The 27,070-nt window shown below is 42.8% G+C and overlaps 1 protein-coding gene across 4 annotated transcripts; it reads left to right on the top strand.

Annotated features, from left to right (window-relative positions):
- On the top strand, positions 1–26,993 carry FAM234B (family with sequence similarity 234 member B). Of its 4 annotated transcripts, XM_044455399.1 has the most exons (14): positions 1–199; positions 5,299–5,691; positions 8,188–8,286; positions 10,835–11,023; positions 11,525–11,655; positions 12,199–12,346; positions 13,852–13,993; positions 14,325–14,468; positions 16,453–16,537; positions 18,064–18,219; positions 19,413–19,515; positions 21,070–21,293; positions 25,138–25,196; positions 25,381–25,496. In XM_044455399.1, exons 1-13 carry the CDS (start codon positions 163–165, stop codon positions 25,153–25,155), a joined length of 1,869 nt encoding a protein of 622 aa, XP_044311334.1. In that variant the 5' UTR covers positions 1–162; the 3' UTR covers positions 25,156–25,196; positions 25,381–25,496. The 4 variants fall into 4 exon arrangements, with proteins under 4 accessions (XP_044311334.1, XP_044311332.1, XP_044311333.1 ...); XM_044455397.1 differs by lacking the exon at positions 25,138–25,196 and having other exon boundaries at positions 25,381–26,993; XM_044455398.1 differs by having other exon boundaries at positions 25,138–25,524.
- The last annotated feature ends 77 nt before the right edge of the window (positions 26,994–27,070 follow it).

Genomic DNA, 27,070 nt, shown 5'->3' with positions numbered 1-27,070 from the left:
AAGGGAGAAAGTCGGCTCTGCGCCCCAGCCGCGTAGCATTTATTCTTTTCCCACTGCTGCGCCAGGCGCGCTAGTGATCCACACCTGTAGTCAGCCTTGGTGCAGAACTACACTTCCCAGGAGGCAAAAGAGCCGCGTGCATGCGCGCTTCTCAGCTCCAGCATGGCTACTGTGCTGTCGCGGGCGCTGAAGCTGCCAGGTAAGGGTCTTGCCTCGCGGCGCGTCGGGCGCCGTGTGAAGCGCGGGGAAGGAGCGGGGGCAGAGGCCGCAGGGGCGCTGCAGCCCTGGGCTCCTTGAGGGGGAGAGCATCCGGGCCCCGCCCGGGCAGAGTCTAGCCGACCTCGCCCCCCCCGCCTCGTCTCGCCCGCCCGCCGCATCCGGGTCCCAGAAGGTGCCCCCCATCTCTGGTCAGAAAGACAGGATCTTTCCACCTGCCGGTGTTGTGGGGTGGGGGAGGATGTTTTACACATGGATGCTGACGATGGGAGGGAGCGAGCGCTTGTTATGGCAGGCAAGGCTTGATACAGCCCTTGTTGGGAGGGAGAAGGGGGCTACCCTGGAGGGAGGGAGAAGGGCATTACTGGTCTTCGGGAAAATGATGGGCGAAAGCTGTAGGAGTGGAAGGTAAATAGATGCTGTTTTGCTGCAAAGAGGGAAATGGGAGAAGGACTGGAAAAGAGGCAGGGTGCTTATGGGTGTGAGAGAGCACTTGAGGTAAACCTTCACTTCAGATCACAATATTTTCATCCAGCATTTTTGCAAACTTTGACAGTTGCTCATGAGCTAGCTATTTTGGGAGATGAGACATTACCTGAGGAACTGTTAAGTCCTGGAAGCCACAAATGAACAGACCTCAATCCAAGTCGCGGTGACAGCTGTTGGATATGTTGAAGCTGGCCTAACGATGAGGTTTTCTCATCCATCTCTTAAACTTCAGGAGCCTTCCCTGTAATTAAGCTACTGTCCTTTGAAGCCTTCTGTCCTGTAGTCAGGACATCTGATCATGCTGCTGTACAAAGGTTAATGAATAATACATTCCTCTTTACACCTTGGCATATGCTGCCCAGTATTTGGTAGAGTGCCACTCAACCTCTTAACCTGTTTGTCTTCTTTTGCATTTTAATTGGTGGTAAGACTGCAATCCTGCATGCAGATGTACAGTTTGTGCTCCCCAGCACCTCTGGCCAACCAAACCAGAAGTAAGAGATGTTCATGGCATTCCAAGAGCACTGCATCCTCCCACCAAGTCAGCATATTGAAGCACCTGCTGGTTTTGTGAACAGCCCAAGCAGTGTTGTCTATTGGACAATACAGAAATAAACAAATAATATACTGACTCTAAATAATTAGACCTATTTATTAATTAAATAAATACTGGTTTCCACAGACAGTTTGCATATGCCTTAAGTTCATATGTATACTTTTATGCAGACATGTAAGGAACTCCTGCTGTTTAGTGCAAGATAAATGTTGCTGTGTTAAAAAATAAGAGAACATCTCTTCCATATCTCCATTTACAGGTCTGGTAGGGAACATTGCAGATGTAGCAGATGAAATATTTGAATTTGGGGTATAACTTGATTTGGAGTGCCTGTTGGATTCAAAGCAATCAAACTTGAGAATTTGAAGCTGCACCTTAGAATTCAGCATTCTGTTCTGATCTGTGACATCATAAACTGGATGCTATTTAGATATGAACAATATATTTCCAGCTCTGGGATTTGTCACTTAGAAGACAAGGTGGGAAATTGAGTTAGAAGTGAAGACAGTACGTATGACGAAACTAAGCTAGTAGAAGAGAGCCCTGTCATCTCTTATGCAGGAATTGGACTAATAACTCTGCTGGCTCCAAGTGCTGCACTCCTCTTTCATGCTTGGCTTGGCATAGTTCTTCGAGTTCCTGGCAAAATAGAACCCAGAAGAAAGGAGATGTGGCACTTTTCCATTGGCTTGAAGAAGCCACAGCATCACTCATATGGCCCCATCACAGCTGCTTAGCTATCCACTATGAAACGTTGTTAATCAGTAAAGCAGTCATGTCCTCCTTTAAATTTGATTTAAAGAGCAATGTGTTCTGCTTTGTATCCAACAATATAATCGTTTCCTGATTGTTAGTTTTCTTCTTACTCTGACTTATTTACACAGTACTTGCAATATGTGCCTAACTTGCATTTTCCCCACTTTATCCAATCTCGTTTGAAATCCTGCAAAGTTCCAGAAGAGACTGTATAGATTGGAAAGAGAATGGCTTGCTATGAGGGCTTGTCAGCTTTGCATTGGCTTTCAAGGAGGCACATTAACAGATAGCTTTTTGGGGGGGGGGGTTGTATTTGCTCCCCCCCCTTTTCCAATCTCCCTTTTCTTGTGTGCTTTTTAGATACTCCCTGCCCTATTATTTACTTTTGTAAATAGCAGTGGGAATCTTTTTTCATTTCAAGAGTAAAAATGCTGTTGTAGCTATTGCTGCTGCTGATAATCATAATAATTTATTATTGCATTGAGGGGCCATATGGTCTTCAGTGCTGGAGTAGGAGACTTCACAGCTTTCAAGCAATTAACAAGAAAACACTTCCCTTGGATCAAGCAAATGGCTTCCTTACGCTGGAGGAAGGCACCTTCCACTAGAAAAAGAGAACATTGCTTCTCTGTACACCTTTCCAGATGGCCCTTTAGATGTTTCAGTCTACAGTTCCCATGAGTCCCAGCTAAGTGTTGTGGGTGAAAACATATATGGGGTTATAAGTTATCTACTTGTGTTGATTTTTCTTGCACTTGTGGTTGTGGTTACAAGTCAGCAGATAGAGCCTGAATAACATAGCCACTAGTTCATTCTTCACTTGATAGGCTGACTGTACAGTCTTCATGAATCTGATAAGGTGGACCATACTGTATTAGTATTTAAGGTGCCACAAGACACTGTAGTTTTGGTTGCAAAAGACTAATGTGTCTGTTTTTCTGGAAAATGTTCTATCCTGTAGGCCCAGGGTATGTGTAGTAGTTTAACACTCTCTTTAATTCAGCTCCCCCTACTCATTCTCCCTACATTAGCCACTTCCATTTTAAATGACACCAAAATCCAAACCAATTAGTTTTCCTCCAGTTCATTTGTACAAATTGTCTCCATACCAAATATATGCAACCCAAACAAATTTGTTCCTTTATTTGTTTAATTCAGTTGTTTAAATTGAAAATAAATAATCCCATTGTGATGTGACTACTGGTGCTTTTCAAGGGAAAAATGGCTTTGTGAATAAGCAAGAGTGTTGGATCTATTCATTCACGATTTGATGAAGTATAAACTTCTTTCTTGTAAATAAATTTTCCAGCTTATCAAGGTAATGTAGCTAAAACAGGTTACAAAGTTAGTTACAACAAAATAAGGTGAAAGAATTTTGTGGTGACAGAATGGTCTGTAGTACTTCAAAGTGTAGGTAGGTAATCATTTTTTAAATGCTTGCTATTTGAAAAATTCCTATGAGAAAAAAACTAGCATAATAAGGAGAGGGCTGGATTGGAACTTCCCTCATGATTTGCTGAGGGAAATAATTTGCTGTTATTTACTTCTAAGTAGATTTTTAAATGGGACATTGAAAAAGGCTGTCCTCAATCTACAGTGCACATGTTCTGGCACTTCAGAGGTCTGCTGCTTCATGTGTAGGACCAAGCCAAAGGCAGACCGCTAAGCGGAGCACTCTGCTGATTCAAACCTCCCTTTTCATCACATTCTCTCAAATTCCCCTGCTCACTCACCACTCATCCATCCCTTTCTAAGCTTATGTTTCTGAAGGGAGTGTGATTGGTATGGACTGGAATCTTTCTCATCCACCACCATCTCTGCATCTTCAATAAGGTGTTTAATATTCTTATTTATTATCCTGTTAAATAATGTGAAGTATCCTTTGGTGGTAGATGAAGCATTAGCTGTTGATCTGAAGCAGATACTGAACATTTGGGTTGCACTTGAAAAATGAAAGATGGCATATAAATATTTTGAATTACATGATCTATTGAGCCCATAGATCTAGGATAAAATGTATAGGTTTGCTGCTCAGGAGCTGCTGGAGACTTTAACTAAATGCAGTTAGGACAGCAACTGTGAATCGGTAAAAAGCAGTGGGGAACTAATGGCCCATGGACCATGTTAGGCCTTCCATCTGGCCAGTCATGTCTCTTGGCTTTGCTTCCACTGCCCTGTTTACTCTGTATCTTTGCTGTTTCCTATGGATCAGCTGAACAATGTGGAGTGGGGTGGGGAGATTGCATGGAAGGGAGGTTTCAGCCTCTCTCTCCCAATCCCCACTATCTGCTGCTCTGCTGATCCACAGGAAATTGCTTAAACATGAAGGAAATGGGCTGTATTCGTATATAGCAGGGGGAGCATGCTGGTGATGCAGCACAACACTGTTCTTTGCATATATTGTTGCATTTTCTCACTATATGCCTAGAAAGGAGCTTCTTGAATTCTTTCCAGGGACTTGTCTCATGCCATTGCAGAGCTTTGAGCAATGAAATAAAGTGCACCTGGCATCTAATTTAATATCTTTATGTGATTAGGAAAATTAATCATGTTAAAATAACAGGCAGATGAAATTTACATTGACACAATGTTTTCCAAGTCACCCAATGTTCAGCTCACATTCCATGCAGATAAAATATCTGGAGATTCCTCAATATGGAACTAAGGTACTGCTTTGCAAGAACATGAAATCACCATTATCTGGAAAAAGAAAAAACAAAAATCTGGTGCCTTTCATTGAGTAAACATATCCTGGGAATTGTGGGAAGTGCAGTTCAGCACATCTGGAATGTGCCAGGTTGAGGAAGCTGTCCTAATGCCAGTTTTGATGAAAGGTGGGATATGGTGGAGATAATACATTTTAAGGTGGAGAAATTGTGTACTGATTGCACTTTGCAAACAAGTAAGGGCTTGTTTACTTTTCAGCAGAAAGATGGGTAAAGGGCAGAATGCTGGTATGTATAGGTTTTAGCAAGACTCATTTCTCATTACAGAGCTTGAAGCCATTAGAAGGAATTGGTAAATTATGTCACTCCTTCTTCCTTGAGGAATAATAAGCTATTGAACCCTGTCTTTTGCCACACTGAATCTCAGAAAACACAGAGCAGCCTTTCCTTCTGTCTTACATCATCAGTTTCATCCAGCATATTTGACCCTGAACTGAAAATTGACTTCCCTTTCATGCAGACCATTTTTAGGGGAACTGAGCATGCTAAAGTTTTTAAAATCCCCCTGTTCCCTTTCAGCCATGATTGGTTATCTTTCCTGATCTCATTCTGCAGGCAAAAAAAGCCCAGATCTTGGAGAATATGATCCCCTCACCCAAGCTGACAGTGATGAAAGTGAAGATGACCTTGTGCTCAACTTGCAGAAGAACGGTGGAGTCAAAAATGGAAAGAGTTCATTGGGGGAGGTACAGGATGTGGACTCAGATGTGGAGGTTGGGATGACGAAGCAGCATCTCCCTGAGGGTATGTCAGAGGACTATCCTAGCGAGACCACCAGGAATTTGCAACAGAAGACAGCCAATTCCTTGATGCCTTACTTGCGCACAGCAATATTTTTGCTCACCGTGGTTATCTCCATGATCCTTGTGCTAGTGTGTGCTTTCCTCATTCCTTGTCCTCCAAGGGACTTGCATAATACTTGGATTCGCAACTTGGGTCAGGAAGCAGGTAAGAATCTGGAAGGGCCACATCTGCCCTGCCTTGTGGAATGGGCATCCAAATGAGATAGTGTGTGAAGGGTTTAGTGGAGAAAAAAAGATCATTGTATGCTCATTGTTGCTCACCAAAAACATGTTGGAGGATAATGTTTCTTCATGGAAATACCATTGAAAGACAGTAAAAGGTAGATAAGCAAAAGATCACCTACAGACCTATAACTAAAGACTTGGTGTTTTGAATTGATAATGGAAATTGATCCTTTCACATTTCCCAATACCAATTCAGCACATTAATTAAAGTAGTACAGTAGTTGGACTATGAAGATCCTGTAAAAATCCCTGTCCATCCCTGACTGAGGATGGGCAAGTGACTACCACTCATTCTAGCCTACTTCAGTGGGTTGTTGCAAGGATAAAAAGAGATGGGGAAACTAGGTACTTTACCTTGAGTTTCTTGGATAAAGGATGGGACATAAATGTAATTCAGGACTCTCCAAATGTTTTCGGCCCTTGAACCCATTTCAAAATCTGAGAAACAGCTGAGGGCACCATCGCAAAATAGCTGCTGGCTCATTATAAAAATAGTGTAATAGTTACAAAAGACAAGAAACTTGCCCAAGAAACAGAATACAAAGTTGAGACTGAGATTGGGCCTCAAATGCCAAAGCTGATATTTCATTATACAAAATACCAGTGTTCCAGAACTAGTGATATTCAGAGGAACAGCCCCCAACCAAGCCATCCACCCTAAAAACGTAAACCAAGGCAACACTACCCTGAAAACACACAAAAACCCCAGGAATATCCTCCCACAATGTAGTTCATATTCTTTCCCCAAATCAGACCCCACCCCCAGCCAGGCAGCATCTACCCCAATCTTCCCTCCCCCAAAGCCCCAGGCAGCCTCCGTCCAAGTCCCATAGACACAAAAGGGAACAGATACACAGCAAATAATCAGGCAACACTACTCACCCACCAAAACACAAGTGAATTGCCAAAGAGGCAACTCATGCAGACACAATATTCTGGAGGGGCATAGGCTCTTGGTGAATCCCAGAGGAGGTATTTGACAATGCTGGAGCATCCATGAGTGCTGCTATAGGAACTCCAGATCTGGTTAAATAAATAATAAATGACTGCCCCAGACTCTAAGCAATGATTTTCCCATTTTTTAGCTCCTTTCTAGCTCCCATACGCTAAGCCACTTTGCACAGCATCAAGTATACTTATTTAACAGTGATATTTCAGTTTAATAAAAGCAAACTGAAATCAAATCTAATTAATTCCAAATGTATAGTTCTTTGTGCTGCAGTCCCGAATTCTGCAAGCACCACATTTCAAATCTTAAACTGAAATAAATATTGTACATAAACTTATTTAACTTGTATACCAATCACAGTATACAAAGTTATACCCTTTTGGCAAGATTTGGAGTACAGTAGGTTATACCCTTCTAGACAGCAAAAAACACAAAGTAGATTGAGGGGTAAAGGCAGATGGAAGTCAATGAGTTTTAATGGTTAGGTAACTAATAAGAATGTCCTTATCTTTTCAAAGTGATTGGCCTACATGTGGAAAGGTTGATTAAATTTGATGATCTGAATAGAAGTGCTCAGGCTGATGAGTTAAATTGATGGTTTAGCTTCCATTAAATCAATCCATCCTACTAGGAGATTAAACAATTATCCAGCTTTATTTCTTACTTGCTCCACTACCTATCTGTGTAGCTAGCGATGTCATTTTGCAAAGTTGTTGTTTAGAATGCAAATAACATGTTTCTCTTTTGATCCTCTCATTTCCCCTTAGAACATCATCAGAATGACAAAAGTTCAGTTGTGATCTTATTGCATCAGCCTTCCCCAACCTGGTGCCTTCCAGATGTGTTTGACTATAACTCCCATAATTCCCTTTTGTTTTCTTTCTTCATGTTCTGAGAAATATTCAATGATGTTTATATAGATCCGTGACGTTCTTGAAAGAAAGAATGAAATAAAGGATATTTTGGAGTTTTATCACAGAAGGAAACAGTCTTTGCAGCAGTTTTGCTTCAGTGGCTAACCTCTGACTGCCATTCTTTACAGTCCTTATTTAAGATAATTTAGGCCACTTCAAACATAGTATCTCTCACTGGTTCCTCCCCTTTCCCTTCATGTACAAATATATATGGTGGAACACATATCTTGAACACTACACTTCAAAAATCCTTGCTAAATTTTTAGTGGATGTATGTTGTCCATTCAGCCATTACCAAGAGCATTTTCTTGTCTAAACCATTCCTTGTATTTGTGTATTATGGGGTAGTGAAGAAAACTAATATAGCACTGGGAAAGCACAAGCCATTTGATCAGGAGTGCTAAAGAAATATGTCTATCTGGGCATAGCCGTAGAAAGTAGTGACATCACAGCTAGCATAAGGTGTTAATGAGAACCATGTCTAGGTCATCCAGAATCTACTCAGGATAATAGGAAAGTTATAAAAGAAACCTTCTTTCTCCGTATTCTGCAGGGGGAGTGCTGTTTCCGCCAGAACTTTTTGATGTAAATGGTGATGGTCTTCCTGACATCCTGCTTTCCTTCACAGCTCTGAAAAATGCTAGTGTGTTAGGTAAGCATGCAGATCCTTGCCATTAATCCCAAAACAGTGTGAGGTTTCTCTGTGTACAACCATGTTATATTATGTTATAGCATGCTCTTCATACCTTCTATTGGCTTATATTGGTCAGCAAGAACATGAGATATTTGCCTGCCTGCATGTTGCTCCATGTCTCCATGATAACTTCTTTTGTTTTACGTCTTTCCACATAATCAGCTATGTTAAGGGAAAATAAATCAATACACATTTGTCTCTCATTTATGGAATACCACCCAAATGGGCATAACCCTGGCAGAGGTTTTGCTTCAGGTATATAGTATTTTCCAGTTAGTCCAAATGTTCTGTTTGTACCCAAGAAACAAGAAACAAACACATACATATCTATGCATGTATCAGATGATGACTCTATAGCCCATATAATTACATAGTGATTTGTGTAACTGGTGCTTTTGGGGAAGTTTAAGATACTGTTTGTGATGGTGAGAGATATACTCTCTGATCTGCCAAATTCCATTACTGCTCAGTGACTTCCCTATATCGCATGTGAAATTAAAGTTATTTGAGGCTGTACTTCTGACTTTTCCTGTTCAAGCTTCCTAGTATGATTGATCTCAACAATGTTTGCAAGGTCTGTGCCCGAGCACAGGAGTACCCCTTCATGTGTCACTTAAGCACCCAAATACCCACCTTCCAGGCTTTGCTGGGTTGTGTTTGTGTTGCTTCATCATTTAGAGGATCAAACTGCATTTTCATACTTCCTCTTATCAACCTCAGGGTTTTAGAAGTGTGTGTGTGTATTTGGGATGGTAATTAATATGGCCATCCTGCTTAATGGAACAGCCTCCCGTTGTGCTTGCCTGACAGTCATTTGGACATAGTTACTCTGTATTGTGTTGCAAAGATCATTTTTGTGTGGACTGTGGAACATGGTCATGTGAGAATTGCAGAATGGATAGAATGTGGAAGTGAATGTTTTGGTGGGTCATAGAAACCCAATTCAGCATGTGTTTGTTTCACACGTGGAAGGGCAGGACTGTGTACGCAGGCTTCATCTAGAACTGTCATTTCCTCTGGCTTCACCCCACAGATTTCTGCATGCTGAACTTAAGGTCTGAGGAAGGAGCCAGTGAATGTAGAGTGCTAGGGTCATTCTCCACACCTTACCCCCAGTGTGTGATGGAAACACACACGATCAGAGGAGCTGGCAGGGGATTGCAGGGTGGTAACACTAGGGGTGTAAGCAGCACTTTCAGTTCCAGCCTGTCCATGCATTATTTTGAACACATGGAACAAACAGTGGAAGTAACTGTAAAATAACACCCCATCTAAAAAGAAGGAATTGTAATCTGTGTGTTTCTGAAGTAGTGGTCCCAGTGGTCAGTAGTCAGGGTAATGGAAATTATAGTCCAGAACATCTGGAGAGAACCTGATTAGGGAAGCCTGCTATAGACATGAGCTTTTTGGAAACAAGGCCCTTCACTGGATAAACAAGACAGAAGCCTGGACATTACTTCTGTGCTCAATTTTGTTTATGAGATTATTCACTAGAATAAATATTTAAATGTTAATAAAAGATGGTATTTATAGAAAGGCAAGCTTAGTCAAACAGTGGAGGGGAAAGCACTATAACAGAAATCTGAAAGATACTTTTCCAGAGTGCTTCAGCAGGCAGCTCAGGGAAGAATTTGCTTGTTTCCTCAATTATCAAATAATTAACAAGGTACTTAGCAGGAGTGGAGACAACTTAGGACCGTGAGTAGTTTAGCACTAGAAATTCCTAGAAGCGCCCAGTACTGTCAGTGTGCATCAAATAGGAGCCTTCCTGCAGTCGCTGCCCTTCATCCCCGTGCAGCAGGATCCCCTGGTGGCTCTGAGAAAGAAGCCCACTGAGCTTGATGGGGTGCCTGGCCTGGCAGAATGAGCTCCAGGGAGGCTCCATGGCACCTGCAGTGTACTCTTTGCGGTGCCGGGTGAAGACCTCCTTATTCCCCGGGTATTTCAGTCTTTTACTTTTGTTGTTTTAGATCTGTTACTGAATGTTGAATTTTTGCACTACTACTGGGTTTTATTTGGACATTATTTATTCTATACTGTAGGTTTAAACACTTATATTATGTTGCGATTTATGATTTTAATTCTTGTGAACCACTCAGAGAGCTTCAGGTTTTGGGTGGTACAGAAAAAGAGTAAACAAACTAATACAGACTTCCCTGACCCGGTGCCTTCCATATGTGCTGGAGTACAAGTCCCATCATCCCCATTAAAGGGCTGTGCTGGCTGTGATGATGAGCATCATACTGCAACACATCTCCAGGGTGGGGTAGCAAATGCTTTTACAGCCTATGGCTGTAATTCTGTGTTCACCAACTTGGGCATTTGAGTCCTACTGATCTCAGTGGGACATGCTCTTCTGGGATGTAAGTGGGGACTCCCAGCTGAAGTAATCAGCACTGGGGACGGGTGCTTTTGAGATGATCAAAGATGGCAACTAAGCTCAGCTGCAGACGTCTTTCATGCTACAAAAAGAGCTGACTGCCTTTTTGCACTTATGTGTCCTCAGGTGTCTCCAAGCCATGGGTCACGGTAATGGCCCTTTCGGGGATGAATGGCAGCACCCTGTGGTCCAGTCATGTAAAAGAGGAGATTCGGAGTGTGCAGTGTAAAGGTTTGGATCTTGTGTCCTCGGTGGAGCCAGTCTGCCTCATTACAGGGACTTCGAAATTCCTCAGTCTTCTGAGTGCTTCCTCAGGTGAATCTCAAGAAATGTGGATAGATATCAGCAGACAAATAAGTTGTCCCACATAGCTAGCAAAGGGCCTTAGTTGATTATAGCAGTTTTGTCTGTATAAATTTTGTTTATAATATTGTTTATTATATTCCATCTTTCTACCCAAAATGATACTCAATTTGGTTAATAAAATATACATTTAAAAACAAATGCTTAAGTAGCATAACATATAACAAATCACTTTAAACACAATTAAAATAACAATAATTAAAGTATTACTGGAATACTGGAGATGCGTATTAATGTAAAGACCAAGCCATTATCGATGTCATGTGCTTCTTTTTTATACTGTGCCTCACCAACCTGGTGAGCCTGACCTTCTCTTAGTTAAAGTTTGTGATATGCAGTAACCTTCTTGTCTCATCCTCTCCCTCACTACATGAGGATTTCCTTGAGTCTCTTGTGGACTCCCATTCATTCTGTCTCTTGCTGGGATTGATATCATTCTCTGTCATCCTGTAGGGAAATCCATTTGGACACTTGACTCGTCCCACCTACCTAGTGGAACCTTGGCTGCTCCAGCTGTTCCTGTACCAGATGTGGATGGAGATAGGGTTGGTGATTTGGTGGTTCTTGCCATTGGAGAAACCCAGGTATATGATACATGATCTGATATATGTGACAGTAAGGAGAGGGATATGATCCCCCTAGAACAGTTTTCTTCAAGTTGATGCCTTCTAGATGTGTTGGATTGCAATTTCCCATCATCCCCTGCCTGAAGCTAGGCTGAAAAAGGCTGGGACAGAGTATTGTGTGTGGATAGATGATAGTCTTCCATACTTTTTCCTTTCCCTGCTTTGTTCCACGGTCCAGAAAAGCAGAGTGGAATAAAATAATTGTTGAAAAGTAAGAAACCATTGAAATTGTCTGGTCATTCTTCCAATTCATCCGTTCCTTTGGATGTGATCATTCTTTTTCATCTTTAACCCCTCTATCCTCTCTGCCACCCTGGGCCACTTGCAGAACTTTTAATTAAAGAGTTTTAAAACCTCAGTTTGGCAGGTTGAAGGCTACCAGCTGTCAAATGCTGTATCAAGGGCCTTGTACAAAGAGGATGGTGCACTGTGGGGCAAAGAAGCTCTTTATACTTGCAAATCTGTTTCCACAATCCCACCTACTTTCTCTCTTCTCTGTAGCCAGACTTGTGCTTCATCCTGGTGTCAGGCAAAACTGGTAGCCCTGTGGGAGGGCCTGTAAAGTACAGCACCAATGGAAATGGAAAGCTGATTGGCCCTCAGGCCCACATCACCAGCCACGGAGCAATCTACATCCTATTTGGTTTTGGTAAGGTGCCCTGCCATTTCTCCTGGATCTCATTCTATAGCTGCGTTGGACCTAGAGCAAGTTTATCTCATGTTTCCTGGTAGGGTTAGACAGATATCTGTGGCAAGGGTTTTAGGCTCCCCACCTCTCCAGTTCCAGGGTGTCTAATTTGGGTGCAGTGAGAAAGTGAAATTGAATTACTAATGAGGTAATTGATCTGGAAAAGGAGGAAGAGACAGGGTGAAGGTGGTCCAAGAAGGAAACAGGCAGATATGTGGGAGTAAGTAGTGTGAGAAGAGATGGAAAAGAGCGTGGCAGAAAATGGAATGAGGTTTGCATGTTCAGAACAGAGGGCGTGAGCAGTTATGGATGACCTACCACTTTCCTCAGCCATTCCTAACCTGGTATCCTCCATTTGTGCTGGACTGTAATTCCCATCACTCCCAGATTTGGGGTGCAGATAGTGCATTTTTCTTTTAATCTTCTTGTTCCCTTTCCAAGAATCTCATAAAAATGGTGAAACATGTTTTATTCGTAGTATATCAGCTAATGATGGGAGCTGAAATCCAACAAATCTGCTGCATACTATCTTGGGCAGGCTGATATGCTTTTTGGATTCTAGGCACTGGAATCCAAACAGCCAGGAAGTCAGTTATAAAAAATCACCTGGAATTGCAACTAGCACATGACAAACTCACCTGGAAGGAATCTAGCACATGAAAAGCTGCCCAGCAGAATTTGCCACATGAGGTCTGTCTCAGACACTTTCTGAACAATCTGTTTTTCATGTGTGTGATGCACACACTTTTTCTGCAACCTGAGCAGGCATCTTTTTGTGCCAGGGAAAATGGCATTTTTTTTCCATTTGCCATCTGTTTTTATTATGTGTAGGATATGGATACACTTTGAAGTTTCATTCTTCCAATGCATATACCAGCTTTCATTTCCATAGTATTTGATGTTTTAGTTTAGCTTGGGTTTTCCTGGACTGCCTTTGCTAATCTGCACAGGGAGGTTGGGGACTGATGGGATGGCACAGGCAAAAATCTGTCCCTTGCATGCCTTTAAATACCCTTTTATGGCTTCACACCTGAACAAGGCTATTATTGACAGAGACTTTGGAGAAGTATTTTGCAAATGCTAGAAGAACCTTTCCCCATCCTGGTATCCTGGGTTGGACTACAACTGCAGCCCTGAAGGGTTGCTGAGGCAGCCGGGCTGTCTGAGAACATGGTTGAATCATGCTTTGACTGTTGTATGTGTTCTGCTGAGTACATATTCAGGTTTTGCCATTCCCTTGTGAGGGGTCAGGGAGGCAGCAGAATCCACCAAAGAGAGGCTTGCAGGATTGCAGTGCAAGGGCTAGAATATAGTGGGAAAATGTTTTGACTAAAGATGTGGAAAGGCCCTCATGGAAGTGGAGCAGCTGGCAAGTGCTTCTTTTCCACTCCTTCCCTGATCCTGGTACACATCTGCTTTCTCCAGATGCACCAGAATTTCAGTCTTTGCTTCTCTTTGTCGCCTAGGCAATGTCCAAGCCGTCGCTCTGAGAGATATATTTGCTCAGGCTAGAAACCGCGACAGCTTCCCAGCAGTGCTGCAGCGAGAAGAGCCAGAGTGGGAGAAGCGCCGTTCAGTCAATTTGTCTGAACTTATTGATATTTACAGGTGGGATGCTGTTCCCGTTTTGTTGTTGAAGTATGTTGACCTCCTGAACCTTAGCTTTGTAGCCTCTGGCTGAGTCTGCATGGTTCCTGAGACCCAGGTCAAAAAGTGTAATGTACAAGTGGTCTGGGGGAAACTCGTTAGAAACAGTTGTTTGATGCTTGATCTGTCTGGGTTAGTAAAGGTGCAGGAAAAAAGGCCAACAAAAAGGGCATGCTGGGAGTTGTAGGCCTTTCCCCCCTCTTTAAGTACATAAGACTGCACCCTGTGTGTCCTAAGCAGAAGTAACTGGTGCATGTCCCATCACCTGACATTTGCTCTCTGCCTCCCACAGTGGTGGTGTTGAGTTCCTGCAGGCAGTCAAATCTCCAGATGGCAACTGCAGTGACCTTCTTGTTACTACTAAGCATGGTCTGACGTTGCTGAGAGGACAGGACTTAGAACCACGCTGGAATCTACCACAAGAGGACATTGACAGGTTGCTGGGTTTTGTTTACGCTGTCACTGCTGTTTTTGCATGCTCTGTCAAGATCGTAGCCCCACAGCTGTAGAACATCCTTCTCCTAAGCATTTGCCAAAGCTGACAGCACAGTATTTGATGGATGGGTTTATTTTTAAGATTGCAATGTTTAACATGTGTATTTGTATTTACATTTGACCTTAAACTGTCTTTCTGAGATCCAAGAAAGTAAAAGGCAAAATAAGAAAAAGTAAATAAGAAAATGTCAGAAATATATAAACATATGAACAATTTGGCAGTGGAGAACACATGCTGCATCTTCAGCCCACACAGGTCCATCACCTACCTATACTTCCCTTTCTACCCACGTTGCTCATTCCCAGGTGCCAAGGTTATGCACGTGCTTCTTTGGGAAGCCCACTTAGCCTCTTCTTTCTTGACCTTCAAGTGGGCAGGAAAGACTAGCCAAATATCTGGCTTGTTTTATTTATTCTACAGCTGTTAGAGTTGGTTTTGTTGTTGCTCCTGCCTTTTTAAAGCTTTTTGATTTATTTATTATATTTATATGCCACCCTATTACCCAAAGGCTCTCTAGGTGGCTTACAGTAAAAATCATGGACAGCCAGTGTGTTTTATGACTTTCATTTTATTATGTACTGCCCCCCCACACACACAGAGGGAGGGAGGGAGGGAGGGAGGGAGGCAAGCAAGCAAGCAAGCAAGCAAGCAAGCAAGCGAGAAGGAGAGAGTCCCTTTGGATGTCTTGCTGTAGAATGTCAGGGCATAAGTTTTAAATAAAGCAAATCCTAGCTGATGGGGATGCATATGTGTATGCTGATATATGTACATATAGCCCTTCATATGAGGAAGCATCCTGCCCAGTCTTGGTCCCTGATGTGTGGAGAAGCTCCATATGCATAGCATACATTAGTTTGTGTCTGAAGCCCCTTCATGTACTGGCTGAATATGTGGATGGTTGAGGACAGATGGTTGATATATGCATCTGTGGCAGGGTGCATATATCACCTTCTTCCCATCTCCACCTTTTTTTTGTCTGATGCCTTCTATTCTTAGTGGCCAATTTAGGAGTGAGTGTGCAAATGTTCATTCATTGATGATCCACATATATGAAAGTGAAAGCACAGACAAAGTACCCAAGAAAGAGTATTCACCTACACCAAAATTCTCAGTAGAGGCAGTTCAGCCAGTAAATATGCATGTGCCAATAGACCCTGTAGCGCATAATGGACAGTGTGTCACAGCTGGAGCTGTGCTGATTAAGAGTGCTGGATTTGGACTGGGCAGACTTAGGCTCAACTCCTGACTCTGCAAGAAGTTCACGGAATGATCTTGGGCTCTTGATCTCTTGTGTTTATCATATTTACCTCAATGGGTAATTTGTGGGTAAATGGGGCAGGAAGGCAAAATTAAAATTTAAGGTATTTTATGACCAGTAATGTGCATCTGCACTACTCACGTGGTTTTATGACATGGAGCCGGGGGTCAGACTAGATGGCCCAGAAGGCCCCTTCTGACTCTCTTTGTTTTTATGTTTCTGTTATAGTTATCAGTTTTTCAGCACAAGGTGGTTAACTATAAATGGACACTGAAATGCACTTGAAATCAGGCTGATTTTCCTTTAGCAGTGTATCTACTGGAATGGAAATTAGAGGCCATTTTCTTGTTTGCTTAGCTAATGGATGGGGCCTGAGTGATCTTTCTCCTGGCCTCTGCAGTCCCTGGGCTGCTGTACGCTGAAGCTGAATATTGTTTCTAGCAGGGACAGGAAAGTGACTTTCCTAGAATTGCATCAAGAAATGGTCTTTGCCCATGCCAGGCTGACTTAGTAGATGGATGAGCAACTGACCTGTTCTGGCCTTCTCTGGGCTTGTAGGACCACAGATATGAAAGAAAGATGACCTCAGAGGGTGTGGACATGGTCACTTAGGATTCCCTCCTTGTTCCTTCTTGGTTCTGATGGTTGTTTTCCTCAATTTTGCAGCCAGCCATCCCCAGGCTACTTCAGTGATGATCAGACTGTGGACTTTATGCTTCAAGCGCAGAGTGGAAACAACATCACAAAAAAGGTATATTCACTCACTTTCTGGCAGAGCAGCCCTGTCTATATTTATTCAGAAATAATCCCACTTATATTCAGTGGGGCTTCTTTAAGGAAATGGTGTCTTGGATAGCAGTATAATGGTGCAGGTTGCATTTTACCCCAGTTGCTGTTTCAAGTGGTAACAGCTGCATGTCTTTGAAGTCTCCTTGCAAGCAATGGCTGAGTGAAGTCATTGACCTAGGGGTGTTCCACACATTATGGAGACTGAGCCAACTTAGACATTGACATTAAATGGACTTTTGCACTTAATGCTTACATTTTAAAAATTCAAATAGTACTCATAGAGTGTGTATGATAATGATCAGGATTACACAGCAGTGGTGAAGGGGAGTTTAATCCTTTCTACCTTTCATGTGTTCTTATTCAAATATGTGCTTTTGGAGTTGCTTTATGCATTGGGAGGAAATGTTCCACTGGCTCCAGAGAAGGGATTTTCTTCAGAACCACCACAGGGGTTCTGTCTGATCCCAACAATCATCAGAGCTCCCCCTGTTGTTGCTATTCACATAAAAAATTTTTTTTAGAACCATCTTTTCCTTGGCAGTTGGCTGATGGGGCAGAATTCTGGATTGTGTCACTTCATACTATGGGTTGTGGGAGTTTGGGCACCATACTCTTGAATGTACCACCCTGTATGTAGCAAACAAGTCTATCAGAAGAGAGAGGTTTCACATAGCCCTCCCTGTGCTAGTTTGGGGCCTGCAGGGAGCTTTGTATATGTACAAGCATTCAAAGATACCTCTTCCCACTGTAGCTGGAGGTGGTGCATTTCAGCATTCAGCCACCTTACTCTGTGTGATGCAGGTATACAGAACAAGTCTGGGGAGGAGATTAAATTCAGCCCTCCCAGAGCCCAAACCTGGCTTCCATGTTCCTCAGAAGGCCATTCTTCTTTCCCTAACCACTGATTATTTTGTGGTTTTCCAGCTTTTGTGCAGTCTCCCTCCCCCAACCATTTCCATACAAGGTTGAAATGGTTACCCTAAGATTAGTTACTGGTAGTAACAGCTTTAAGGTACAATCTTATGTATGTTTAAACAGAAAAGAGGGTGACAACTTGTAGCATTTCCCAACCAACACAGTTGGGAGTTGCTGGGAGTTGATTGTATTTAAAGATGCATGGGCTTGTACCCTTAAACTACAGTAAGGCAGCATCTTTTGGAATGCTATCCCTATCTTTAGCCCTGTTCACTCCTGGAATGTGGCTTCCAAGCACTTTTCTGGGATGAAATTTGGGTTCAAAAAGTTGAACTTGCCTTCTGTATTGCGTATAGTGGCATTAAAAGTGAGAAAAAGAATATATCTGTCACATGCCACTGGGGAGCTGATAAACAGGACATGAGATAGCTATCCTCTGCCATACCTATTCATCAAAGGCACACTGCCTTTGAACGTGGAGAATCTGTGTTTAGCCCAGCTTGTGTCTTTCTCTTTTTGTTGCTTTTTCCATGTGTGCCTCATTGTGCACGTTCTGGGGTTCTTTGCTTTCAGTTGCTGGTGGTGGATGGTAAAACAGGCCTCCCCATCTGGAGCTATGCAATGCCATGCCACATGAAAAGATCGGATGCACGATCAGTGATGACTCTGGACAAAAAATCTGTCTTCCTCTTCTGGGCTAATGTAAAACAGTCTTTCCTAAAAAGCTTGGTAAGTAAGAGTCTAACTCCTTTTAGAAAAACATGTTGGATAGTGTGCCCTTATGATGAAGCAAAGGTGTCATGTTTCAAGCTTGCCTTCATGTCATCTGCACTGGAAGCCATGCTTCCTAAATGCACTATTTTAAGGGACAGGCTGTGGCTACACACTCTACATGTGCTTCAAAGCATTTTTTTTTCTTTTTTAATGCAAGTATTTCCAGGACTCCGATAGGGTGTGGAAAACAGATTTTTTTAGCTGAGTAAATTCAGCCCTCTTTGTGTAGTCTTATTTGTTCGTATTTGTATTTATATATAAATTTATATATATATATGCTGCCTTTTAGTGCAAATTTCCTCCAAGGTGGCTTCCATCCAAACACTAATACAAAGTTGAACAAAAATTTCTACTGAAAATATTTGAAACAATGCAACATTAAAATGGCAGGCATCACAACAGTGTAGAGTACCACATATCAAAAAGCCATTTGAAATGTAAAAAGAGTTCAGAGTCTGTTTCAAAGCCAGTAGATTAAAGCCATTTGGCTCTCCCTAGGGAGGGAATACCACAGGTATGGGGCCACTACCAAACAGGCTGTGTTTCTTGTGTCTGCCAGTCTCTTTTTTAAAGCTTGAGTGAGTTTTATCTCATAGTGGAAGTACCTAATAAATGCAGTGTCTGTTGACAGAATACAGGTGAAGAGATATATGAAAATCTGAAAGGCAAAAACCTTCCATGGCTCTAGTTTCATTTAGTTTCCATCTTTTAATTTCAACACACTGGGTGGGATAACTAATATAACTCCCCTTCTGGAAGCTGAGGGTGGGTTGGCAACATTCTGTAAGCAGTAGAGATGGACAAGCATACAGTCTGATTTTAGGGGAAAGTTTCACAATTAGGAGAACCTCAGTCTCATGATTCATAGGGCTAGAAACAGAGCAAGTCAGTTACACTTTTGTCCCCTTTTGTCAATGGGATAAGGTAGGCATGACTAACTTAAGTTCTATTTGTGAAGACTAAGGTGTGGCTAGCAGGTAGAATCCAAGTGATACTAATTTAAATCCTATTCTTATGGACCAAGTTGTGACTAGTGTTAAGTGGAACTAAGATGTGACTGACAGGTGGAATTCAAACCATTGCAACACCTCACAATTTGTGGAGGAAATGAATAATTCATGTTGTTGTTGTTGTTGTTGTTGTTGTAGGAGCCCAGCCCAAGAGTCCACCATCTTTATCTCCTTCATCCCAATTTCCCTACAGTCCTTCTGGATCTGAGTAATACCACAGGCACAGTGACTGCTTCATCTAGTGAGTGTGTGCTGGTGTGGGGGGAAATGAAACTCAAACGGGTGTTTAAAGCCTTCCCAATTTATGATGGGGAGGTGGGGTGATAGCTTTATTCTCCTTCTTTCCAGTGTTGCTTACAGTGTTTAAGCCTCTTGGTCAAATATTTGTCTTTCCTCTTATGAACTGCCATCTAAAGCAGTAGAGTAGCCTTGCCCAATCTAATGTCCTCTAAATGTGTGGGACTGCAGTGTCCATCATCCCCAGAAGACATGGCATCACACAATTGTAATGCAGCAGCTTTGGAATGTGAGTGCACTGAACATTATTATTTATTTATTAAAACATTTCTATGCTGCCCCTTGCCAAGGCCTCGGGGCGCTTACAACATAATTGGGCCAGCAGCCTGTCGAGAGGGCGGAAGGTGGTGCCTGGGAGAGAAGGGGGATCCTCTAGAGAAAGGAGCACTGAGATTGCCTGGCTGGAGAGCCCCCTCCAAACCTGAATCTGGTGCTGGCTAATGACATGACGAAGAAGGACCATGGAGGATTCTTCCAGGCTGGCACCTAAGTGCCAGGTACCCCTGGCCAAGTGCTGCTAAAGGCCATTTTCCTACCTGTTGAGCCACAGAGGCGGCCAAATTGAAAATGGGCGGGGCCACAGGCAGGCCTGCCAACGCAAAGCAGAAAAACTCTTGGGAAGCTTAAGCAGCGTGTTCCGAAGCAGAGGGAACGCAGCAAACATTGGAGCCAAATCGCAGCTAGTAGTAGCAAATGGAAGATTTCCAGAAGCCTACGACCAAGGCTTCACATCTCTGATCTCGTCACAGTACTTTGCTTGTATTGCCTGCAGCTGCCTTTCCAAGCTAACAGCTGTAGTGGCAGAGTCTGAAAAAATGTGCTTCCTGTACAGGCCTGGGCCAAGTTTTGTGGTAACTAACACGGAAGGCTTTTTTGGGACACCATAGGAGGTACAGACATTGGCATAATCTTAGCTTTGACGGTTTAGGGAGCAGTTGCTGGCCAGAGTGAGTGAACCCGGACAGGAAAGAATCAGCTGGAATTGGCTGACCTGCCAGACATAGGATGCTGCTCCAGCTGCAGTGGTACAACAGACTGAGCATTTCTGGTAAAGCCCCACTGCACAGGGTTGGGCAGTTGCGAATCTTGGCATTTTGAGGCACCTTATCTGATTCTAATGAAATGGCTACCCCTTTTTGAAATGCATGTGCATTAAATATTTGCATGTAATTCTTACTATTGTGTGAAGAAATGCTAATGTTTGAGGTTCCCATGTTCTTCATTTTTGTATTGCTTTTATTTTCTGGGTGCTTTTAACTGCACTCACCAAAGTCAGAAATGCAGGTTGTGACTGCAGCTTCTGTATCAGCTCTGCAGAAGCTTTTGTATTCATTGCTGAGTTTCAGGCTGCTGAATGCTATGCCCAGATTTTTAACAGAAGCTAGAGGCTCCGACACAGTTAGAAACAGTGAATGGATGTTAGTTTGACTGTCAGATCAGAATGTAGAGAATCACTTAGTATTTACTGCTATTTTCTTTCTCCTATGTGTTCTGCTAGTTGGCATCAATGATCTTCAAAAAGATGCATTTTATATCACCATGACAACAAGCCCCACCTCTGAACATCAGCCCGGGTTTCTTTCAGTCAGCAAACTGCGCCTGAGGTGGGCCTTGATGACTCAGAGCCGAGAGGTGCCCTTGAAGGAGACCGATCCCAAAATCAATCATGGAGAACTGAGGCGCTTTCTTTCCAGGATCAAATTTATCGATTCTGCTCACAAGGTGGGATGATTTGAAGTGTTCTTTGGAGGGAAAAATGTGCATGTGAGAGGCAGAAGAATTGACAAGGCTGCTTCTTTGGAGAGAAAGTGAATAAGAATGTCTGGATTTGAGGGTCTGGCCAATTGCAGAGCAAAAGAATTGAAAGAAGTGACAGAAATATTGGGAAGAATAGAAAGATGGGCCCTTTGCTTTGTCCTTGGCCAGGAAGGTGGTCTTCATTTGTCTCTGGTTACACTGTGATTCACTGGCACTCTTGAGAGACTTCTTAGGGAAAGCCTCGAGTAAGCTGTTCCCGCACTTAATTCCTTTTCTGTTGTTGTCATATGACAGGAGAGCCATGAATGGCAGATCAGATTCCAGAGGGGTGCAATTCACTGGCTCAGCTTGCAAAAAATACAGTTTGCCCTTTTGCCATCAAGCCCTTAAATATTTATTGAGATCACCTGGGTCATTCATGGGAATCATATTGTTTCTTGAGAGGGAGTAACATCCAGATCAGTTCTCTCAGTGGCTCTCCCCTTAGTTCATGTGAACTTGGATAGATTCTGGGTTCCAAATGTGACTATTGGTGTGTATTCTCAGACACTTGCTGGGACCCCGACTTGCATGAAGGGCCCAGTGTGATCCCTGGTGCAGGGAGACTCTGGCCATATCTCTGTTTGGTATAGGCCTCAGCCAGGCTTATCATCCATTTGCAATTCTCTAGTGGATGTGACGTGGCTATTGCCAGTGGAACAGTGGAGCCAGGGCATCATGCCAGGAATTTGTTAATTCCTGTGAGTATTGATGTCATCCGTCACCTATTCTGTCTGATCATAGCTGTGATCCTCACAATAGCTGGAATGAAAATTAATTTTCTCAGCAACATTATATTGTTCAATGTTAGAGTGCAGAGTATTTTGGGGTGACTTGGTCTTGAATGGGCAATTAAGACTGATTGGTCTTACAAAAGACCTACTCCCAGAGGAGCTAAGACTAATGGAATGCCTTTCTTGATTGGGGTGGCACAGTTGTCTGAACTGTGGAGCTCTCCTTGGAGCTGTCATGCTGGGGCTGTCATGAGGAGCAGCTACACTTCAGAATGTTCCACCATACCGCTGGTTGTCATTACATGCTTTCTGAAAGCCTGCCCTGCCCACATTTATTTATTTATTTAACCCCTTTTTCATTTTTATAGAACTCAGAGTAGCTTACACCATTCTCCTTCTCCTGCTCTTAACCTTATGCCCACAACAAACACCCTGTTAGGTAGGTTGGGCTGAGATTTTGTGACTGGCCCAAAGTCATTCAGTTGACTCCATGGCGAAGCAGGGACTTAGAGCCCATATTGCCCAAGTGCCAGACTTGTGCTCTTAACTACTACACCATGTCATTGCTGCTGGCTGGGATGCCCCTTGCATGAAGTGAGAATCTGTGCTCCCTTGTCTGAGGGCTTTCAAAAGCCTGGCAGCCAGTCCTGGTGTATTTGACACTACTTTCTCTCTCCTCCCACCCCCAGTTCTAGCTATGGAACTCAGGTTTTCCAAGGAACAAGACAAAAGTGTTGGCCTCTATATCAGCGGCACACCAAGCTGACCAGCCAGACCTCATGATGCATTCAATAAGTGATGAATAGGGGACTTGTCCTGTGTACAGCTGTGGAGAACTGGAGAACTTGTCCTGCTGGTGACCCTTCCTCATCCTGGCTTGCAGGAACGTTCCTTGGCCCTTTCATTGCTATGTTCTACCTGTATACTTCCTTCCAGGTAGATTGAAGATGCACATTGATGCAGAGATACACGTGTACATGTCTCTGTGTATATAGATATAGATGTGTATATATATATTGCATTTTTAATTTATGAAGCCTTTCCGAGGAAGCTCCCATTTGTTTCTTATAAGCATTTCCACACACTCTGCTTTCTGTGAAGTGCTTTCCCTTGGCTCACAGCCTCTGCCTTTAGGGTTCCTTCAGCTGTGTCCATTGTTTTAGGGGTGTCTGCTGTGCCCCACTGAGTTCTTTCTCTGCACTCCCAGGGTTCAACCAAGGTTGAATGGCATTATACTTCAGTGCTGAATGTTTGCATATGTTTGTTCAGATCCAGACTGGTGTTAGTGCTGTTGAACCAAAAGGTTGTGATCTGCTATTAATTCACCCTCTGTCCTCTTCTTCATGCTGACATCAGCTGTCCATGGGTCTGCCATGGTTTTGAAGCAATGAATAAGAAAATATTCACCATAATGCTTTTGTATATTTCCTGTTTTATTTATATTCCCTGTGTTATGGCAAACAAGGAATGCTTGAAAATTCTATGGCCTTGCATTGTTCTATCTTTGAAGCAACAGTACTGGGGGATATCTCTTTGCAAGGGGAATTTTGTCATCACGGCAAAGATGTTAAAACTGACATCTAACTGTGCCTCTGGCAGAAGCAGGCAAGGGATTGTGACCAGGGCATTGACTCACTTGCCCTGGTGATACCTGGTTACAGTTTTGATCTTTAGAGGCTACTGTTGAGGCTCAGTTACTTCCCATGGGAGCATGTCATACATACCAGAGGGATCTGTGTTACTTACTTTTTTCTACTCCAGAATGAGTTTAGATCAATGATCCTCACCATTTTTTCAATAAGGAGCCACTTCAGCACCAGCCATTGCTACCTGGACCTCTTGAGGGCCTTTTCTGGGCTGTGGAGGAAAGCATTGCTCTCTGTTTCCCCTCCCCTTTTCAAGCGGTGGGGCAGTTGGAGGTCTTTTTCAGTCCCTCTCTCCTATCTTTTTCAGTTCTTCCATACAAGAGCTCATCATTCAGTTCCCAGGCAGGCAAATTCCAGCTGATTCACTTTCTCCTTGGTTTAGGATCAGTTGTTTACTCTTCATTGAGAGACGGCTCTGCCATTCTCAGTGCTGCAACATTTCCTGGCACAGTCCCTTGATGCTTTCTTTCTTGCCTGCACACTCAGTTTCCTCTTCTCTTCCAGTACCACTGATCATCCACTCTTTGCCTCTTGTCCCTACCCTGCACAACTAATTGGTGGTTTGTACCTCTCTTCTCATCTTCCTTTTCCCCATCTCCACCTTGGAGCTGATGCATAATAAGGTCACCTGACTCCCCACCTGCAAAGACTCCTCTGGTAACCCAGAGCACACTGTTTAGCCCATTACTGGAGCAAACAGCAAGGCAAATTGGAGAGCCCCTTCTGAGGGAGAGCAGCTGAGAGGGGGAAAGAAGGGTATGGGGCCACTTTAGATGATTGAGCCTGCCAGTGGCCTTTGGGCCTTACAGTGAAGAACACTGGTTTTGGTTGCTTTTCTTTACCTAGTGGACTGTATCTAGTTCAGCCCAGAGCTACTTTTTCCATGAGAGAATATGTAGCTTGTCCTGTATTCTGAGCTAAGCTGCATTACAGATACCCCAGTGATTCATCATTTGTGAAACAAAGCCAACAGTGTTTTGGGAACAATGCTTAACCAGTGTAGAAGCAGCATATTCAGGAATGCCGCTCCCCATTGTAAGTATCCTGTCCATTGGTAAGGCACATAATTTTGATTAAGGTTGGATTCTTCAGCAGCCCTTTGAGCCTGGATATATATTTCTCTTTTCTAGATAGCAAACATCTTGCTGGGATTTCCTCCCATCCGTTGATGAAATAGCCTGTTTATCACCTCTTTTTCGCAAGAGGTTCATGTTAAGGCTCTGGGAAAACCCACTAGCTCTCTCTGATGTCGCTTTTGCTTGTTGCCTTGCCATGGGGTGGCCATTAGATGTTCCACATGCACAGCATTTTGGACAAATTGTAATGCTGATGTCATTGATATCTGTCAGCAATATATAAATGACAATGTACCACAATAATTCTTAGCAGAATCCATCACTACTGTGAACCATGGAAGAGCAGATCAGTGACCAAAGGTACCAAAGGAAGTAAGTCCAGATATCCAGTTCATTTTGCTGTTATATAATACTGGGATTAACTCCTCAAACAGTTTCCTGTATTTAAATCCCCTGACTAGTGCTTGCTTGCTTACTCTTGGGATGTGTGCATGTGTATTTAAAAACTCAGACACTCTAATTCTGACAAAAGATGCTTTTGGTTCTCTTTCATAAGCCTAACAGAAACAGCCCAAAGATTAATCTAGATCAGCATCCTCCAGTGGCCAGCCAGATGGCTTTGGGAAACCTACAAGGAGCACCAGTCCTCTCCTGCTCTGGCTCCCCAGCAACTGTGCTGCCTCTGATCCAGGAGGCAGTGTGTGGCAATCCTGGCTATAAACCATTGATAAACTTATCCTCCTTCAATTGGTTTACTCCTCTTTCAAAACCATCTGTGTTGATAGCCATCATTATGGCTTCTGATAGCAAATTCCATAGGTCAACTGAACTGTGTGAAGATGTTCTTTCTTTTGTTTCTCCTGACTCCTACAGTTTTACTGGATGAGAAAATTTCCTTTGCCTACTGTCTTTGCACCATGCATAATTTTGTATGCATCTGCCATGTTTTCCTTTACTTGCTAGTTTTATTTTCCCCTAGGCCAACACACCCCAAGTGTTGTAACCTTTCAACATACGAGTGTTGTTCCAGGCGCGTGATCATTCGGGTAACTCTTTTCTGCTCCTTTGCTACCTCCATAACAACCTTTTTGAGGTGTAGTGGCAAGAACAAAGACAGTATTCCAGATAAGGTTTGAGCATAAAGGCAGTATGATACTGGCAATTTTATTTTCAAATTTGCCTTTTATACAGCAAACACACTTGCAGTTTATGCTTTCATAGACCCAGTCAGCAGACGCCCAAGATGAATTTCTTGGGCAGTCACTGCCAGCTAAGATCCTATCAACCTGTATGTGTAATTAAGATGATTTTTTGCCCTAATGTTCACCAGTTTATACTTGCTTACATTAACCCTCATTTGCCATTTCATATCTCATTCACCCAGTTTTGAGAAACCCTTTTAGAATTCATCCCAATCCCTTTTACATATATTTTCTATCCTGACTAATTTTAGGTCATCAGCCAGTTCACTGCCCGCCCCAACTCTAGATTATCTCAGAACAAATTAGGAAGCAACATTCTCAGTTCAGATCATTGGAGGACTCAACTTTCATTTCTTGCCATAGTAAGAATTTGCAGCTCATTCCTGTGGAACAGGGCTAGTGCCATTGGAATGGTAAGGAGGAAGTCATTCCTCTCGCTCCACTGAACTAATAATGTGTATATTCATATGCTCTCCTGTATAAAAGTCATTGTCATTAGCTTTTATCCTCATAGCAATCCCCAAGGCAGGGCCTCACTGTATCTCTTCTCTTTTCATTCTGAACCTTTGATGAGTGTGCATATGTAGGTGAGGGGAGCTGTTGGGTAAATTGCTTTGTAAATAGTATCAATATTTATAGCACCTATCTCCCCTTTGCCTTCTCTTAGGTCTGGCCTTTGTTTGTAAATAAAGATATTAACTAAAGACACACAAATTGGTTTTGGAGTTTCTTCAATAGGGAGAAATGCCATAATACTCAACTCTAGCTAGCAAATCCTGTCAGCTACCTGAAATGCCCCAAAATTTCCTCCTTTCACTGAAAGACTTGATTTGTATTATGTGGTGACACTGTTCCCTCTATAATGTGAATTCTTTCTCCATTTCCTGTGTGCACTTTAAATAAAGAACTTGTCTGTATATTGTTTGAACTGTGAACCATAATGAACAAATAAATATCATGTATAGCATCTTGCTGGTGTGTGACTTGTTTTTCCTAGCTTTTCTGAGCAAATTGAAGGGGAGTTTGGAAGAAAAGGGGGAGTAA

This window comes from Varanus komodoensis, unplaced genomic scaffold (genome assembly GCF_004798865.1).
Source record: "Varanus komodoensis strain SLA01 unplaced genomic scaffold, ASM479886v1 scaffold8, whole genome shotgun sequence".
NCBI classification, from domain to species: Eukaryota; Metazoa; Chordata; class Lepidosauria; order Squamata; family Varanidae; genus Varanus; species Varanus komodoensis.
The sequence above is the reverse complement of the archived record's forward strand: the minus strand, read 5'-3'. Positions and strand labels throughout refer to the sequence as shown.